At 43.0% G+C, this 19,855-nt stretch overlaps 1 protein-coding gene across 2 annotated transcripts in view; it reads left to right on the top strand.

The window, feature by feature from the left end:
• Positions 1-758: 758 nt before the first annotated feature.
• Positions 759-19,855, top strand: part of Vrk2 (VRK serine/threonine kinase 2) — a 143,111-nt gene continuing 124,014 nt past the window's right edge. Inside the window, exons 1-2 of one of the 2 annotated variants that reach the window (XM_052199631.1) lie at positions 759-858; positions 2,920-3,060. In XM_052199631.1, coding sequence (XP_052055591.1) covers positions 2,925-3,060 — 136 coding nt within the window. In that variant the 5' untranslated portion in view covers positions 759-858; positions 2,920-2,924. The other variant, XM_052199630.1, reaches the window with a different exon arrangement.

Here is a 19,855-nt window from a genome sequence, read left to right as displayed (position 1 = left end):
CATTGGCCAGGTCTACGCCCAGGATACCTAGGGCATGGCACCAAATTGCATTTGTCAGGGGCTTATGAAGGCAAAAACCACATAAGGGTATGTACTTCCGGTCTGTCTAATCAAGGGCAAGCATTCATCCTGACGTACTTCCTGCCCATGCTCCTCCCACCTACATGTGACCCAGCACTTTTTGCGCAGCTGGGGTGAACAAGCTTCTTATCTTTTATGAACAACAGACCCCAGCATTCCTAGAAGTTACCTTGAATAAGTGGGGCTTACAAGTGTTTTTTGTTTGTTTATTTTATAGGTCTCTTAAAGTATAGTTACTAAAACTTAAAACATAACTTTAACCTTCACAGAGAGAGTGGCCTCTTTTCTTTCAGTGTTTGCATCTGGGCAATTATTGTTTTTAGGCAAGAAATTTAAGTGATGTTTGAACAGTTATTTTATAAGGATTTGTTTTGTTTGCTTTAAAATATAAACTGTGTATTCTTAATATATACACTTAACATATTTCTCTCAGATGTCATAGTAACCTTAAAACTCAAGAACTAATCTTTTGCATTTTACAGATGGGAAGGTAGAAATGTACTTTTTTGTTGTTGTTGTTGTTGTTTTGTTTTATAATCAGTTCTTTACTTTTCATTCCTACTAACTAACTTTTGTTTTAAGCTTTATCCAAGTGTTAAATGACAGAACCAGCCCTAGGGCAGTCTATTGCAAGTGACACACCCAGATAGCGCGTCCTCCCAGTCGGGGCGTTGGTCTGGGTTGACCTAGGGGCAGGGCGAGCCCTAGGTCCGGATCTGGACAGTTTGGAAAGGGTTGGTTCTCAGGTCTGGTACTGAAGGCTTCAGTTCTTCCTGTGTAAGCGCCGGCCCTGTACTCCCCCCAGGTTAACTCTAACCCTCCCTCTCGGTACGGACACCCCACCCAGCCTCTTCCCCGGACCGCGTCGGCCGAGCTCTGGGGCTTCCCGGGCGGGTTGCGGGGAGGCGGCCCACTGGCTCGCCCGGCCCCTGGGAGGCGCCTGGAGAGGCCCGCCCGGCTGCGAGGCCTCGGCTCCGCCTGGCTGTGTAGACCGGCGCAGTGGGGACTCCGGCGGCAGGTCAGTCTTCCCTCCATCCCGGCTCCGACGCTCGGTGGCCGGCGGGCGGCTGCGGTGTGGTCCGGGCCGGCTGCAGGCCCAGCCTCATCCCCGGACTCCGGTACCGACACATCCCGGAAACCGGCCGGGCTTCTTTCTCCACAGCCCGGGACTGCCATCCCCAGGACAGGGCGGCCGCTCCGCGCCGGGAGGGAGCTTTTGAACCGGGCGAGCGTCACCCCGGAGCCACCGAGTCCCCCAAACTTATTTTTTAGCTGTCCCGCCCAGAAGTTGTTGTAGGAAGACTTGCCAGCTTAGCCAGCCAACTTTGGCGTGCACGCCCGACATACCGCCCGGTTGCGGGAACTCGGTGAATCACACCCTCCTCCTCCAGTTCGGTGGCCCGGTTGTTCCCGGTTTAGATTTCCCGCTCTCCTCTCCTGGGGCCCTCTTCAGCCCTGCATGGAGTTTCAGCGACCTCGGAGGCACTGGGTTCACTAAGCAAAGCGTAGATGGGAAGTTTAAGAGAAACGTTTTGTACCGTGTGTGTCTGTTTTTATGAATAATTTTCACGGAAACATTTGTCCTGGTTAGATTTTGCTGCTGTTATCAATTTGTCTCCATTGGGGACCATCTGGGAAGAGGGACACACGTTGAAGGTTGAAGTGACTGTCAGACACTGCCATCACCAAGCAAAAAAACCTGGGAATGACTTCGATGAGCAGGGATTTCCATGGCTAGCTCATGTGGCACACCTGGCCACTGACTAGTTCAGGTTATTTCTGGCTTTCTGACCTTCCCTCTTACCCACTCCCATCAATTGTGAGAACAGCTTTGCCTTAGAGATTACAGCTCTACAGATAACAGGAATCCCACATTCCATAAGAAGGCCACACACATTTAATTAATGCAAGTGGCAAAATGCCTCCATTTCCACAGGCAGATGTGGATCTGTTGGCGTGATTGATGGGGAGGGCCCAGACAGGCCCGGTTTGTATGAGAAAGCCAAGCTGGTTGGGCCAGTTAAGTTCAGGGCAGCCATTAAGCAGGCAGGCCTCTGGCATGGTGGCTTCAGTACCTACCTGGACTTCCTGCTCTGACTCCTGCCCTGACCCCCCTTTAGGATGAATTGTCAGCTATATGAAGTAATTCCAAATTACTTTACCAGTTTTTGTTTGTTTGTTTCTGTCTAGAAATACTAAGAGGACCGTGGCTACTTTCATGTTTAGTTTCAAGCATTTATTCTGATATTTATTAATTATATATCCCGTAGGAAGGTTGGTTCTTGGCCAACCTGAAAAAAAATTGCATTTCTAGTTTGCTAATTTCTATACAATGATAATTAACGGTTTCTTAAGATATGTTCTGTAGTATTGCTAAATATTAATAAACTCTTACATGGAATTTTGAAGTATTGCTTTAAATGAAACACAGTAGATATTTTTATTTTTTAATAAATTTATTTTTAATTTTAATTGTATGTGTGTGTGTGTGTGTGTGTGTGTGTGTATACAGGTGTCAGTAGAAAAGGTCAAATGTATCAAGACCCAGAGCTTGAGTTAAAGAGGGTTGTAAGCTGCTATGTGGGTACTGGGAACTGAACCCAAATCCTCTACTAGAGTATTGCATATGTTATGTGTGTGTATATATGTGTGTGGTACATATATATGTGCCAGTATCTCTTAGGTTTCAAATTATCTGAATTTCTAACTTGAATATGTGGATGGCTTCTCCAGTTGGAATTGACTTCAGGATCCTTATCTTAATTCTGGGAAAGATATTGGGAGAAATGAGTTTCAGTGCTAGAGTTTTAACTATTTATCTTATCCCTCTGCCAACAGATGCGATGGCACCAAGAAGAAAAGAGAAATACAAGCTTCCAGTTCCACTTCCAGAAGGCAAAGTTCTGGATGATATGGAAGGAAACCGGTGGGCACTGGGCAAGATGATTGGCTCCGGAGGGTTTGGGCTGATATACTTAGGTAAAGTATGACTGAATTGCCAAGTCTAATTATGTCTGTGATCATTGTAACTGTGGTGACAATGGTATTTTAAGAGCTGACTGAATAACAGAATTCATAGATTTTTTTTTAAAAGTGATTTGAAGATAATGCTTAGAACATTAACTAAGCATTAACAAGCCGTAACTGACATAACATGTTCCACGTTCATCATTTTTTTTTGTCCCAATAACTTTTAGAAGTCTTTTCCGAGCATAACTGCACACTCTGCCAGACAGAATACAAATTTTCTTTTCGAGAACTCGTTTTCCTGAAAGCACTTTTTTTATATGTTATAAACAACTATATAAATATAAATATTTTGTGATTCTTTTTAAAAACTATTTGCTATATTATGTGTATGATATATGTAGGACATGTCACAGGCCTCTGTGGTGGTCAGGGGACAATCTCGCTTTTCTCCTTCTACCTTTGTGTGGGTTCTGGGATACCAACTCAGAGGTGGTCATACTTTTGGAGAATGTGCCTTCACCCCTGTGCTGTAGCTCTCTCTGGTCCCTACTTTTTGACTCCTAATAATTATCATCTAGGGTTCTGCATAAACTTAAGCTTAATGACCGAAAGCTTCTTTTACGTGGCGTGAACAAACTTCTCTTGTGTGACTGCAGTTTACTGGTTGTGCTGTCCCTGGGAAATAACAAAGTAGATGCTCAGGTTACCTTTTGTGCTTTAGGATAGGTAGGGGATCCTGCTTGGGTGTACTTCTACACTGCATCTAAATATTTAGAAATTACACTGAATTTAAAGAGACCATTTATCTTAATGCTATGGTGAGATGGGGGAGATGACTGGGTTTGATGAAAACGATATTGGTAATTGGAAAAGAGTAAACTGGGTTTTGAAAGATATTGGATAACATGATTTTCATCACCTGTCTATATATATATTCATTTTCCCTAGAACTCTCTGTTTCTGTAATAGATATCTTTGGAGCTTGGGCATGGTGTCTTATTCTTGTAATCTCATTTGAAAGGTGGAGACAAGGTTAACTTGGTATATTTCATCCGTTCTAGGCCAATCAGCATTACTTAGAAATACCATATCCCAAAACAGTCAAACAAACAAACAACCCACTCACCCAGGGGGAACCCTCCCACAAAAATCCAAACAAACAACAAAAAACAAACAAAAACAAGGGAAAATAAAACCCAAAAGATACCCTCCCCCCCATATATCAGATGAAAAATATCTTCAGAATCTCAAAACAAATAAAATAGGACCTTTTTGTGGGAAATTCTGGGTTCCTCGTCATTGTTTCTGAATTATGAATGACTAAGATATTAATACTGATGTTTTGCCTTTTGTGTTTGTTTTGAGCAGTCTTAAATAGCTGAGGCTACCCTTGAACGTCTGACCTTCTCCTTCTCCCCTGGGCTGGGACTACAGATGTAGAGTGCCTAGTACAGTCTTCAGTGAGGGAAATACAGTTAGTAAATAAGCAACTGCCTGCCTATTACTTGTGCCTGATACAATTGTAAGAACAAGATCAGGACAAAAACATTTTATGGGCTGAGTGCAGAGCAGCTTCCCAGTTTAGAGCGCCCCTATGTGGCGCCTCAGACCCATAGTCCGCAGCCCTTGGGAGATGTGACCGCTGATTATGGATGGAAGACCAGACAGGGTTACAGCCTGTTTCACAGCCCTGTAACCTAAGTGCTACATTGAGTTCCACAGACAGGCAACACTTTCTAATAGAAACCCAATGGGACTCATCTATATAATCTGAAATTTTTGAAGAACCACACTTAAAAAATTAAGAGAAACAGGTGAAATTCACTTTAATAATAGGTACTATTCAATTTAATAGATCCAAAAGAATTCATTTTAGTATGTTCATATGAAAGTAATGGAATGCTTTACATCTGAGTGATTAAGTCTTCAAAAATCAAGTGTGATGCACCCAGTGTCAGATCTGGCTCGTAAGAAAGGCAGCCATGTGTCTAGGGAGGACCTGACGTGCAGAGGAGTGGAATTACCAAGTGCTATCTAAACCTTGGGTTACTGAGCTCCTTTCTTAACCGTGAGTGAAGATCTCTGGTGTACAATTGTGACCACCGGTCAGAAGCAGAGTTGAATCAATTACTGCTAATGTGACTGTGACGTTGGATCTACAGCCCACCACACATTTACTTTTCTAACTTTTGAATTACTTGAGGAATTTCAAAGAACTAGAGACTATATTGGTCTTACTCTTTTTCACTTCTTACAATGTAAATATTTATTTGAGTTTATTTGAATTCAGGTATAAGTTGGAGATTAAGTATTCCCTTTATATACACGTTTTATAAATCTGTGTGTGCACATACAAACTACTTGTTTGGCTCCGGTTGTAAAGGAAGACTCTCTGTGTATTGGAGAGATGGACATCTCTTTCCAAATGCAGAACGTTCTGCTAGTCTTAAGTGCGAGTCACATGGCTTTTAATTTTTGTTTTCTGATTGTTATTGCCTAAATAAAATCTGTTTTACAATGCGTTTTTAAGCACGTTGGGTGACATCCCCTCCTGCCACCTGAATTTCAGAAACTGTATTCTGGAAAAGGGTATACTAGCAAGTACTCCTCATTGGGTAAGAACTCTCAGAAACAGTTATTTTCAAAGGTGGGGGGGCTTCATTCTTCAGAAGTGTGTGACAGTGCTTTATTGTTCTGTCCATGGGGTGCAGTGAATCACAGTATCAGCTTGACTTTGTTAGCGTTGGTTTTCACTGATTATTTTGACCAATAAGCAGCTCCTTGAGAAGCCCCTTGGTTCTGGTGTTTTAACAGTTTTCTTCACGTCCTGCATATATATCACAATATCACAAAGCACTTAAATTCAAGCTTTTTTTTTTTTTTTTTTTTTTTTAAAGTAACCATGTCCAGTGATTCTTTTCAGACATTCTTCCCAGACACACTGCTTTGGTAGACACTTTATCAACATATGTGGCCTAAGGCTGAGAGGAAACTAGCTACTCTGGCTGGCTCATTGTATGTGTACAACTGTCCTCTAGCTTTGAGATCAGTAGCCCAGGCCTGTTGGTAATCAGGCAAAGGGGAAGGGCCAGAGAAGTCCTAGTTTACTTGTGACTTGGAGAAATAATGTGCCTATAGCATTTGTAGCAGCTGTCATAAGAGGGAAGAGAAAAGCCTGAATACAAGAACAAAGTCTGTGCTCTCTCTTTGAATATGAAAGCAGGAGGGAAGGAGACTGGTTAGGGAGTGGGAAAGTTGCTGTCATTTTAGTACCAAATGAGCAAAAAAGTTTCTAAAACTCCAGGGAAAGAGAGAACTAAAGGTTTGAATTCCCTTTACTGCTTCATATATCATGGAAGCCATTCACCCAAGGGCGACATGCATAATAGGAGCACGAAGTTCCAGAGCTGGGGAACTGTGGGTTCAGTCCTCAGTGACCACTAAATCACTGACAGTAATTGTATGAATAATTGTGAAGATTAAATGAGATGTTTTTAAAGAATTTGGAACCTAGTAAGCACTTGATAAGTAGAATTTATTTAGAATTTTACATTCTAAATATGTGGTGTCATGAAGCATTAGGGAGAGCCCTTCATTGGAGGGATTTCCTGCTTCCTCTGCCTTGAATTGTGGTGGATTTAGTTCCTGGTATTGTAAAACTGAGAACACAGACACTGCTCACAGGTGCTTGTATGTTTTATTTCCCACTCTGTGTCTGTTCCCTTGAATGCTTTCTAGAGTGGCACAGGGTATAGTGAACATTTCCATTTCCATAACAACTTAATTGCTTAAGATATGAAAGGAGTTGGGGTCCAAAAATTAATGGAAATGCAGAAAAGAAAGCTGTGGGATAAATGTCCATTGCAGTCCTTTAAAATGGCTCATTACTGGAGGGCCTGAGGCAGACCGCGGGACTAGAGCTGCTGCCGATCGCCCAGTCGGCCAGCACAGAGGGGTCCTCGTAGACACAAAGACCTGTGTAAGGTCCTCTTATGTCATCCTCTAAGACAGCGGTGCGGTTCGTCATGCTGTGGTAACACTCACCCATAAAATTACATTCTTTGCTATGTCATAACTCTAATTTTGATACTGTTATGAATCATAAGAAACTTTTCCGGTGGTCTTAGGTGACCCCTGTGAAAGATTTGCATTCCCCCACACAGGGGTCATAACCCACAGGTTGAGAACCACTTCTCTAAAAGAATGTGCCCAGGCTTTATTGATGTATTGACAATAAATTGATATTATGTCTTTCATAACTATCGTTGGTCACGCGATTTAATTTTAAGGACCATTATTCATGGGTAAGCGGTTAGCCTTAGTAGAGTGCATTTTGGAGCTTTTCCTTACTGCTTTTACATTATCCTGAGTTGGTGCTGCAGAAACAGAAGATGCTTTTGGGGCTTGAATTTTGTAAGTTATTAAATTTAACTTATTTACTAGTGAGGAACTATTTCTATTTATAAGGTTATAGAAGACTGTGTTGTTTTGTTTATTATTTACTTTGTTGCAGTTTATTTATTTACTTTTTAAGGTATGCACAGTAACATTCAGGAGAGTCCAATCATGACACTAGTAGCAATTTTAAATGTTATTTTTGCATTTTTTAATAGAAAGTAATTAGTCTTGTGAGAATAACAATGATAGGAAAGAAGGATAATTTGTTTAAGGGAATATAGTAGTGGTGCATATATTTATACAATAATCTCATTCCCAGTGAAAGCATAGGTAAAACTTGTAAATTTAAAAGAGTTCTCCTATTTTTATTTATTTATTTGTTAGATGTATATGGCATATAGATAAGTAAAAATCTCTAGAAGATATTACTATTTCAAGTGCCTTCAATAGGATGCTTGCCTTGAGTTTATACCAAATAGTGCTTCTCATTTCCCAGGCTTGTGTTCTGTTTATAAAAAAGAAGGTGGGGTGGGAGGGATTCTTGCAAGGCTTAGCTCTCCCTCATTTGTATTTTTCTAAAAATATACCTGACCTTAAAACAACCTACTTTATATTGTGTGTCTTCATTTTCAACAGTTTTAACTATCATGGGGCAGTTCATAAGTTCCCTGTTTCTGCCCTACTTTCATGTATTTTGTCCCTTCCACTGCAGTGTAGCTGCCTTACTGCTCTCTCAGTTTGAAACTCACTGCTGTGGGGAAGTTTCTTCTTTATGAAATGATCTCACCTCTCTTGCCACAGAATAAAAAGAATTCTGTGTGTTCACGAGCTTCTGGTTTCCTTATGAAATATGGATGGACTTTTGTTTCTGAAGTGTTTTAGGTTCTGCTTCTATGGAGAAGGGAGGGGAAGAATAAATAGTATGAAGTATATTCTTTCCTTTAAGACCCAGGGGTATCCATATATATCAAATAAATTAGAAAAAAAAATCCAAGAAACTTTAAAACTTGGAGTAAGACGTCACTAGAAACTAGCTTCTAGAATCAGGGCAGTTCCCACATCTAATGATACAAAGCTGCTTGTGAAGTTTATATTGCTTCTATGCTTGGATTTGTAATTATGCTTCTGAGGATTTGCCTCTTACATCTCTCTCATATGCACTGTGTTTTTCCTGAGCACTGTATAGTTACTCTGTGTCAAAGACCACTTTAGGAGAAGAGACTCAGCAATTGTTTCAAGACAGTTGTTAATGATATGTACTGTTTTTGTCTTTTTACAAATGACAGCCAGGTAGGCCAAGCTTTTCCGTAGCATCTGCAATCCAGGGAAATGGTGTTGTAGAAAGACATCTCCTGAAGGCCAGAAGCATCTACAGATGCAGTGTGAGCCCGGCAGTGAAGCATGTGGCCCTCCATTGGCATTAGACTAGAACAGGAGGATCTCCTGGCAGAAGAACTGACTTTCACTGCGTTCTGCATGCTGCCCCTCCAAACCCATCTTTGATTGGCACCTATGCCCTATTGAAACTGGCATCACACCTTCTGAATGGGCACCGTGCCAGACTAGCAGATGGGTATGGGCAAAGGCATGCCAGAAACCCAGTATGTGAACCAAGTTTAAGTATCAGGGGCCCAAACTCCCATCCAGGGATCTAAAAACTGCAGTCTGTTGAGAGCTTTTTGTGCTTAAGGTTAAAGGACATGCCATTTCTACTCTAGCTTAGAGGTTGATTAATTTTGAAAGTCAAACAGGAACTCCTGTGGTGGTGTCAGGCAAAATTCTGTCTTTGGTGAATGAGAATTGCTAGTTCCTGTGGGGAAGAGAAAGTATTGTAATGAAGTTTCCGAGGAGAGTGACTCCCCTGCAAGTCCCTCCAGCACTTAAGCAGCATGCGCTCAGTGAAGATGAATATTTCTGTTCTCCAGTGGAGCCAGGTGCAATCAAAGCCACATCTTCAACCTGCGCCAGTAAAGAATCCTAAATTTAGAAAGGGCAGGCGAAGTTTAGAAGAACTCCATGGTAGTAGCGGTTCCAGCTGGAGCTGAGGGTGCATCACAGGGGTGTGCAGAGGAAGCGAGGGGTGTGCAGAGGAAGCAAGGGGTGTGCAGAGGAAGCAAGGGGTGTGCAGAGGAAGCGAGGGGTGTGCAGAGCAAGCGAGGGGCGTACAGAGGAAGCGAGGGGTGTGCAGAGGAAGCGAGGGGTGTGCAGAGGAAGCAAGGGGTGTGCAGAGGAAGCGAGGGGTGTGCAGAGCAAGCGAGGGGCGTACAGAGGAAGCAAGGGGTGTGCAGAGGAAGCGAGGGGCGTACAGAGGAAGCGAGGGGTGTGCAGAGGAAGCAAGGGGTGTGCAGAGGAAGCGAGGGGTGTGCAGAGGAAGCAAGGGGTGTGCAGAGGAAGCGAGGGGCGTACAGAGGAAGCAAGGGGTGTGCAGAGGAAGCGAGGGGCGTACAGAGGAAGCGAGGGGTGTGCAGAGGAAGCAAGGGGTGTGCAGAGGAAGCGAGGGGTGTGCAGAGGAAGCAAGGGGTGTGCAGAGGAAGTGAGGGGCATGCAGAGCAAGCGAGGGGCGTACAGAGGAAGCGAGGGGTGTGCAGAGGAAGCAAGGGGTGTGCAGAGGAAGCGAGGGGTGTGCAGAGGAAGCAAGGGGTGTGCAGAGGAAGCGAGGGGTGTGCAGAGGAAGCAAGGGGTGTGCAGAGGAAGTGAGGGGTGTGCAGAGGAAGCGAGGGGTGTGCAGAGGAAGCGAGGGATGTGCAGAGGAAGCGAGGGATGAAGGGGTAACTGCAAACTGAAGCCTTCAGAGCCGTCCAGCCTGAAGTGGGAAAGTCTTTAACAAGCCAAAAGAAAGTTGAGTCCTTTCCCCTCAGTGCAGAAATCTTTCTGAATTTTTTCTTTTTATCAATAACAACTTAGGTTACAGAAATGTTAGGACCAACTTAATACATAAGTAACTAAACTTCCTATTCTTACTTTCACTTCCCTGCATGTCTATCATGTATATAAACTTTGCTTCTTGAATAATGGATTTTGCATAAAATTGAGTTCTAAACATCATATTCCTTATGATTGTCTCACACCCACCACAGAACTGCCTCCATACTGGGAAGAGAGGGCCCTGTGCTTGTGATCATTTTAATCCTGTCTCCTAAGTACTCTTAAATTTATAGGCATGCCTGGGAGGCCAGCTGTGGCCGTGAACAGCTTTGCTAATCACATTATAACCCTTGCTTTTGCTTTTCCACTGTGTAAACTTTATCTATGGAACAGATTCCACAAGACCGTTGTGAATACTTCAACGTATTCAAAACATATAACTGCCACAAATTAAACTCCTAAAACTAAAGCTGGTGCATTGTAACTGCCAAGTGAAGCTGGCACGTCCCTCTGTCAGACTGCAGGAGAGTGTGCCATGCAGTCCTCGGAAAACACAATTCATGCAGAAGCTCTCTTGTCACTCGCTCTGATATTAAACCGGAGAAAGTGACATTAATTAAAGAAATGGCACGAGCCAACAAAGGCAATGCAATTCTATGCTTTGGCTTTGTGCAGACCTTAGCCAACCTGTTCTGCTCAGGTACTGTGACCAATTCTGAAGAGAGTGAGGTTATGGCTTTTAACTCTTCCTCTCCCTGTTAGAAACATGCATGGGCAGCATTGGGCTGGTTTGTCATAACTCAGTCATTGCTGGGCTTCCTGGAGCACTGGCATGGTGGTGTCCTGTAGTTTACCAATGCTCTTGGTAACCATGTGACATGTGCAGCACAGTGAGAGGAAGAGGAGATTGGTCTCACAGCAAAGGCCCCCAGCTGCTAGCCAGCAGAGGACCTAGACTTGCAGGGTTGGAACCAAGAAGGCCAGTTGCTGGGACCAGTTGACTGGAAACTTTAGTGAAGTGCAGACGAGCAGGGGAGAACCAAGACTTGCCATTTGTGGACATACAAGGGGGACAAAGCCATTGCATCGGTAATTATTTACATACCGGCTTTTCAGACCTGCATGCTTGTCATTGGCCATTTTCTCCCTATACCATGTTGTGCTGTCCTAACTGGCACTCTCAGGGTGTACAGATGTGGCCTTGCAGGTCACAGTTATTAACAAAAGTTCTTAAAAATAGTTTTTTTATTTATGTATATTAGTGTCCTCCCTGTATGTATATCTGGGTGAGTGTATCAAATCCCCTGGAACTGGAATTACAGACAGTTGTGAACAACTATGTGGGTGCTGGGAATAAAACCCAGGTCTTTTGGAAGAAAATCCAGTGTTTTTAACCTGAACTATCTCTCCAGGACCTTAATAAATGATATTTTTATGGGAAGAAAATAGAAAAGTTTTAGGAAAAAAAGTACTGAATTTTGTGAGATTTCTTTTCTTTGTTTTTAGTACAATGTGTGGTCTATGTGTAAGATATTGTAATTTCATATTTAGAGACAGTATTTTGTACATTTTAGGGAGTTTGGGGTAAGAGTAGAATGTGTTTATTTTTCCAAATATACCTTTAAGATAGTAGATACCATGTACTTAACCATAGATTACAGGACTTATTGGGAAAAGTCTCCTCTGCTAATGCACAATATGCAGGGATTTTAAAAAATGGCCACTGTATTAAGTCTAACTACTGCCATGTTTATAATAAAACAGTTCACTGTCTCTCTGTCCATCCACTCTCTCTGTCTCCTGTCTCTTCCCCAGGTGTCCCCAGCCAGCCTCTTCCCCTCTTTCTCTCTCCCTCTCTTTCTGTCCTTCTATGTCATCTTTTCTCTGCCTCTACCTTCTTCTCCAGGTCCCCTTCCTGCCAAATAAATTTCCTTTTATACTAAACAACAACAACAATAATCAAATGAACAAACAAACAAAGCCCAGGTCTTCTGGGTAATATTTAATTGAAGTAGATTTAGTAAGCCATTACACACTATTTTAGGGAAGAGTATGGGGTTTTCTGTTGGGTCAACTCTCTACCAGGCATGGAATGTGTAAGCACCAGTAACTTTAACAGAAAATAAACTATTCTTCCCCCTCCCTCTTCCTTATGTGTGGTGCTGGGGATTCCACATGCCTTTCACAGGCCACACAGGCACTCTACCACTGAGCTGCATGCCTAGCTCAGGAATTCTTCTAACCCAATCTCTGGACAGTCTGATGGGGGTATTTATGCACAGTCAGAAGCTTATGTTACAGTTTCCAAGCATAGGTACTTTATATTTGAGAACCAGAATTTTCTAACTGTATAATTAGTCACAAGGTTTAATGTACTTTTTTTTTTCATATCAAGCTGACAATGGCTTCAAAGAGACAGCAGTGCCTTAGGGGAGCAAGAAAAGAAGGCCAAAGTTGACACACACAGAGGCAAAACAGTGGAGGAAAATCAACACGAGTTGTGAAGTCAGGCATTGGAAATATGTCAGTTTTCAGGAGACTGTCTTTAATTTGCAATCCAAGTGAAAGAGAGTATTTAAATAAGAGAGGCAGTATTACTGAACCCAGCATGTCTGCTACCACTGGTTTGACTAGCTCAGAATAGAACACTGAGAAGCAAGGGCTCAAAGTTAAATGAACATTTATACATTTTAAAATCCAATGAAAGATTCAGAGTATATTCATGAATTAATTTTTTTTTCCGGAATCCTAAATTTAATCAGCTGGAATTACTTTTAAAGTGCCATTCTATTTAACTTTGGGGAATGATGAATTTGCCTTTTAGTAGGGATGCTGTATTTTATCATGAAGATGAAACAAACTGTCTTTTGTTAATTATTCCCCAGAGACACTGGCCATTTTTCTCTCCTATGCTTCGTGTGGAGTAAAGGCAGTGCCTGCAAATTCATTTCAAACAAGACCAATCGGAAGCTTCAACCCATGAGAGACGCTAGAAGAATGTAGCTTCCATTTCAGGCACTCTGGGTGCTCCCTAATGAGACTTTTGAGAGGAATGCTACCACAGTCTTACTAAGGGGACCTTGAACACAGAGTAGCAACATGAAAAAGAATGAAAGAGAACATGGGTGTGTCTGAGGTGTCTGATAACTAAAAGATCAGCTCTTGTAATCTGGGATATCATCATCAACTACTAGAATCTTTTCCTTAGTATGTGCTGAGTGCTGGGGTAAGGGGTTTAAGTGCATTACTTCATTTAATCTTCTTGGAACTTGGTGAGGAGGTTCCTGAGCCTTAAGAGGTAGGGCTATGCTTCCATGTCACATGTTAAAATGCTCTCTCTGTTTACTTTTGAGCGCAGGTCTCTTTGCTCTATGGATTAGTGTCTCTTGTGGAAGAATACTTTGAGATTATAGCTAGCCAGAGAAAATATGGCAAGTGATGTGATTATGACAAGCTAATTTCTAACACAACAGCTAAATACACGATTGATAGTATTGGCAACTAAGTGGAGAAATCTGTTAGTGGTGATGTCTACAGTGGTGCCATTCTCCTTAGATTGACAACCCCAGGCACAGAGTGCTGGTGCTGGCTAGGCGTTTGTTACTGAGATCACCACGTCTGTGAAAGAACATCTGATATTTACAGGAAGCCCAGTGCTGGGACAGAAAAAAACCTAAAATGTGCTGTAGCTTGGGTCATACAGTATTTTAATGAAAAAATAGTGAGATTTGTCAACCAGTTGTACTCTGATCTGATAGGAAAGATTTGCTGGATTTTCAGGCTTTTCAAAACTGAATAAATTTGTCTGACTTAAAGGGATATGTTAAGTCTTCATAACATGCAGGGCAAGGACAATAAAGGGAGGGAGGCCTCTTTATATATGACACATACTATAATGTCAATTAAACATGGAGCAGAGAGAACTTTATAGATACAGAATTATTCTTAACTGTATTTTTTTCCTTAGAGGATAATTTAAAGATGCATAGTTTAGAAAACTAGGTCTTTTAAAAGGTAAAGCACAAAAATACATGGGTGAATAGACTCTTGTTACAGAATTTGTTTCTTGCTAAAGAATTTGTTTCAGATAAAAATATTTTACTTACAATAGTATCTAGACTTTGAAAACAAGATTAGTTCTTTTGAAGTATGTCTTTTGAGGCTGACTATGCAGATGCTATCATGAGAAAAATGAAGACAGGTCATGTCTAGGTGAGTAGGCATTCACTGGAGGCCGCGTGGGTTACAATGATAGCTGTTATCCTTTTTTATTTGGCATGTACACATAATAAGAAAAAGAAATAGCAAAAAAAGCTATTACATGAAATTAAAATAAACAACTTTAGCAAGCCTGATGGCAAAACCCTGAGACCCCAGTACTCAGTGAAGGCTGTGAGATAGCTTTCCAGCTTTCCAAGATCACAAATTCAAGGCCTGCCTTAGCTACTTAGTTGGTTGAACTCTCTCTCAGGGGAGAAAGAAAGAGTGGGGGGAGGGAGATAAAAAAGAGAGGTTATTCATTTCAATTTTTGTAGAATGTGAAGGGAAGGTATCCATGGTGAAAGGGCTTAAAAGGGGAGAGTATAGGGGGTTAGGTGAGTGTGGCTAGGCGGGGAAGGTGTCCAGGTGGGCCCTTGCCTGGGCACCTCTGCCCCTGAGGGACCACACACACACACAGGCATAGTATAGAATAGAGTTTATTCAGAGTAGGGGATGGGAGTTAGTGGTAGAGAGAGGCAGAGAGAGAGAGAGAGAGAGAGAGAGAGAGAGAGAGAGAGAGAGAGAGAGAGAGAGAGAGAGAATAGAGAGAGTGGAGGTGGAGGCTGGCCATGACCACATGGAGGGGGGAAGAGCCCAAGGGGCAGAGAGGTGAGAGAGTGTGGGAGAGCGGAGAGCAAAGAGAGAGAGGAGGAGCAAGTAGCCCCTCTTATAGTGGGCCAGATCTCTGGGGCGGGGCATACCTGGCTATTTCCAGGTAGGTGTGGGGTGGAGCTTAGACAAAACCCCAACATTCTCCAATATTTGATTAATTAATAAAAGAAAAAGAAAAAAGAAAAGAAGTGACAGCGCATACGGTGAAGCAGGAATAGGGTCGTTGTTGTGATCTGACTGTTTCATGCTGTCATTGGGGTGGTGTGTCTCTGGGGAACCTAGAGAAAGGGGTATGGGGGGGGGGGTGATTGTCCAGTCTCAGGAGGACTGGCTGCTTCCTTGATGTCCAGGATTTGTAGAGCCATTTGAGGATAGGTCAGGAGAACAGGTCCAGTAGAAGCTATCTGTGTTTGGAGAAGCTGAGAGGAGATTGGAGCATGTGAAGGCTGCTTCTCTGGAGCTGTCCTGGATATGGCAAGGGCCTGGACTTAACAAGATGTTGGAACACATTAGTATAGTTAGGGAATAAGACTAAGTACATTTGGGAGAAAGGAAAAATTTTCTTAAGATGTACAATTGAAACCCAGAGGAATCCCACCCTTTGGAAAGGTAGTAAAGTGGGAATCTGGGCAGATGTACTTATCTGGATGGAGCCTACTTGGTCCATGGGTAGGTGTCTTGTAGCTAACAAGTTTATTAAAGAGATAACAGCATGAGTTAACCACATGAACAGTCTTTAAGATGAGCCTTTGTGGATCAGAAGGAATAGAATTGAAGGTTGGTACAGTGACAGAGCAAGAAGAGGAAATACGAAGCATTTAATAGAAACAGAGTTTAGGTAAGGAGATAACTGTCTAGCTGTCAATGTAGTCAGAAGTCTGAGGAATAAGCAATAACTTAGCAGTTATATTATTAAAGAATGACAGATCCCAGTAGCCAGCAGTTCTTTGAGGTCTCTGGTCTCCATGGCGGCTTTGGCTGTCAGTCTGGCTTTCAAGCACAGAAGATGCACGGCTTTTTTCTCTGTGGAATGGATACCCATGACATGAGAAATGGCTTACCTTTGTTTAGCTAAGTCATTTGACTCAAGGTATCTGGTTTTGTCCACTGCACTCTTTCAGGCAGCATCCTGTGGCGGTGTCCATCTTTCTTCTGAGACCTCCTGGGAGAAGCTGTCAGGCCTTTGGGAATTCTGTCTGTCTTAAATCTAATAACAAACTTCTGACAAGTTTGAGCGCAAGATAGGAGAGCAATAGTTAAGAGAGAATAGGAATGGAAATCTTAAGTAACGTTGACAGGTTGCATAGGTAGAGGAAAGTATATTGCCTTGGTTAGTAAAGATGCTAGGATAAGAGTAAGAAAGCTGGCAGCAATGGATTAAATTGTGGTGACAGAAAATGAGTAAATGAGTTTGTCTAGGCAGATTTAGGCTCGTTAACATCAACTTGAGCACACAGGCTATAGGAGCAAATGAGTTAAGGGTATGGGAACACAGAATAGGTGAGGTTCAGATTCTTTATCGTTTACCAGACTGTTAACTTTAAAAATATACAGTCGAAGATGAGTAGCGTCCACTGGGTAGGGGAGGGAGTTGTTGACTACAAACTCAGCGTCCTGAAGAGTGCAGTAACAACTAAAAGGCAGCTAAGCCAAAGAGCCCAAACCATTGTGAGGGCCTTTAGGAGCTGGGGCTTTAAAAGCTGGAGGAAGTGTCCTGCCTGGACCAGGATTTTGTGGACGACTGTAAAAGCCAACGGGAGACTCAGGATCACTTCCAGATTAGGATACACCCGAGGGTGGGCCTAGATGTCCTAAGCAGGAGTGTGGGCTAGGCATGAGAGGAAACCCTTCATTCCAAAAGAGGTTGGCCAGACTTCATTTGAAAGCTAAGGGTTATTTACTATTATGGTTAGTGTTTATTTAAATTTCTAATCTGGTGGAGGGAAGAACCTGACAGGTAGCACACATACTTGTGGAAGCCAGTGTAATTGGTTGTCATGTTGAACCCAGTCTCCCAACCTTGCTTCTCCTGCCTGTGCGTGGCTGCAAGACCAGTCATGGTCTGCTGTATTAACAGTAGAGGACATTGAGAGCGGTGGGAGGGAGACCCCCCCCCCTGCGGTGAACGCTGTGGTTTAGCTTGCTTTGTAACCTAGCAATAAGACACAGGGGTGAATTAGATAGCCATGCCCGGTGGCACTCGCCGCACGGGGCATTGCTGCCCAGCGAGTGCCACGGGGAAGGAGGGACAGAACCTATTGCTCTGACCAGTGGGGGTGTAAGACTTACCCATCCAATCTTTTCTTGGTGAAAGAGCCTTAACATCCCAAGGAGTTTCTCGTCCCGGGTTTTGGCACCAAGATGAAAGGGCTTAAAAGGGGAGATTATAGGGGGTTAGGTGAGTGTGGCTAGGCAGCGTGGGGGAAGGTGTCCAGGCGGGTCCTTGCCTGGGTACCTCTGCCCCTGAGGGACCACACACACACAGGCATAGTATAGAATAGAGTTTATTCAGAGTAGGGGATGGGAGTTAGTGGTAGAGAGAGGCAGAGAGAGGCAGAGAGAGGCAGAGAGAGAGAGAGAGAGAGAGAGAGAGAGAGAGAGAGAGAGAGAGAGAGAGAGAGAGAGAGAGAGAGAATAGAGTGAGAGAGAATAGAGAGTGGTGTGGAGGCCGGCCATGACCACGTGGATGGGGGAAGAGCCCAAGGGGCAGAGAGGTGAGATTGTGGGAGAGTGGAGAGCAAAGAGAGAGAGGAGGAGCAAGTAGCCCCTCTTATAGTGGGCCAGATCTCTGGGGCGGGGCATACCTGGCTATTGCCAGGCAGGTGTGGGGTGGAGCTTAGACAAAACCCAACACATGGTACTTGTCAGTCTCTGAATTGAAAGATTCTGTATTATCACTGATCTCCAGTGTGAGATGTGAAGAAACTGAAGATGGTTATGAGCATAGGCACCTTCTGTCGTTACAAAATACTGGGAGGTAGATAAGAAAAAGAATCACACTCGGTAAGCTTCGGAAAGAAATCAAATCACAAACATACTGAATGGAAAGATGTTCTGTGATTGAGGAGGAAGAAAATTATATGAATCCCCATAACCAGAAAAACCTCCATTCCAGAAGAACTAAGGCCCTTTGAACCACTCTCAGTATTCAGAAATTAATTATTTAATTTAGTATAAATTGTATGAGACATGAAAGCTCTCAAAAAAGAAGAGATTATTATCAGAGAGGACTTTTATGTTCCTTCTACCAGTGAATGAAGGATGATATTGAGACTTATGGGTCTTTGACAAAGTAACAGATAGAGCAAAGGAGTCTTTCTTTCATTATTATTAGACATTTTCTTTATTTACATTTTAATTTTTATCCCCTTTCCTGGTTTCTCCACTAAAAAGCTCTTATCCCATCCCCCTTCCCCCTACTCACCAACCTACCCACTCCTGCTTCCCTGTCCTGACATTCTCCTACCCTGGGGCATTGAGCCTTCACAGGACCAAGGGCCTTTCCTCTCATTAATGTCTGAAAAGGCCATCCTCTGCTACATATGCAGCTGGAGCCATAGGTCCTTGAATGTACATTCTTTGTTAGTGGTTTAGTCCCAGGGAGTTCTGGGGGTACTGGTTGGTTCATATTGTTGTTCCTTCTATGGGGTTGCAAACCCCCTCAGCTCCTTGAGTCCATTCTCTGGCTCCTCCATTGGAAACCCTGGCCTCAGTCCACTGGTTGGCTGTGAGCATCCACTTCTGTATTTGTCAGGCACTGGCAGAGCCTCTCAGGAGACAGCTGTATCAGGTTCCTGTCAGCCAGCACTTGTTGGCAATCCATAGTAATATCTGGGTTTTGTAGCTATAGATGGGATGGATCCCTAGGTGGGCCAGTCTCTAAATGGCCTTTCCTTCAGTCTCTGCTCCATACTGTCTCTGAATCTCCTCCAGTGGGTATTTTGTCCCCCTTCTATATTCTGTAATATTAGCCCAGAAGCTGGAAATACTCAAGATACAGTTCACAGACCAAATGAAGCTCAAAAAAAAGGAAGACCAAAATGTGGATACTTTGATCCTTCTTGTAAGGTGGATCAAAATACCCATGGCTCTCAGCCAACTAATTGAATGAGCATAGGGTCCCCAATGGATCAGCTAGAGAAAGGACTCAAGGAGCTGAAAAGGTTTGTAGCCCCTCAGGAGGAACTATAATATGTACCAACCAGTACCCCCAGAGCTACAAGGGACTAAATCACCAACCAAAGAGTACACATGGAGGGACCCATGGCTCCAGCTACATATGTAGCAGAAGATGACCATTTCATATATCAATGATTAAGAGAGGCCACCTATGAGGACTTGACACCCCAGTGTAGGGGAATGCCAGGTCAGGAACGTGGGCAGGGGGTTGGTAAGTGGATAGGGGTTTTTCAGAGGGCTAATGAGGAAAGGGAATAATATTTGAAATGCAAAAAAAGCAAATATCTAATAAAAAATATTTTGTCTCTACTTCATAACTGTAGTTTTGCTACTGTATGAATGGTAATGAAAATCTGATATGCAGGATATCTGATAAAAAAAATCCTGGGTCTTATATGTCAAAATCTTCAAATGTACTTTTGGAAGTAAGGACTTGACTGTCTGTCCTACTTGTTCTGACTCTCATGTTTCTATCTCAGGGGGTCTCTTT

This window comes from Apodemus sylvaticus, chromosome 11, assembly GCF_947179515.1.
Source record: "Apodemus sylvaticus chromosome 11, mApoSyl1.1, whole genome shotgun sequence".
Lineage (NCBI taxonomy): Eukaryota > Metazoa > Chordata > Mammalia > Rodentia > Muridae > Apodemus > Apodemus sylvaticus.
This window is presented reverse-complemented; position numbering and strand designations above follow the sequence as displayed.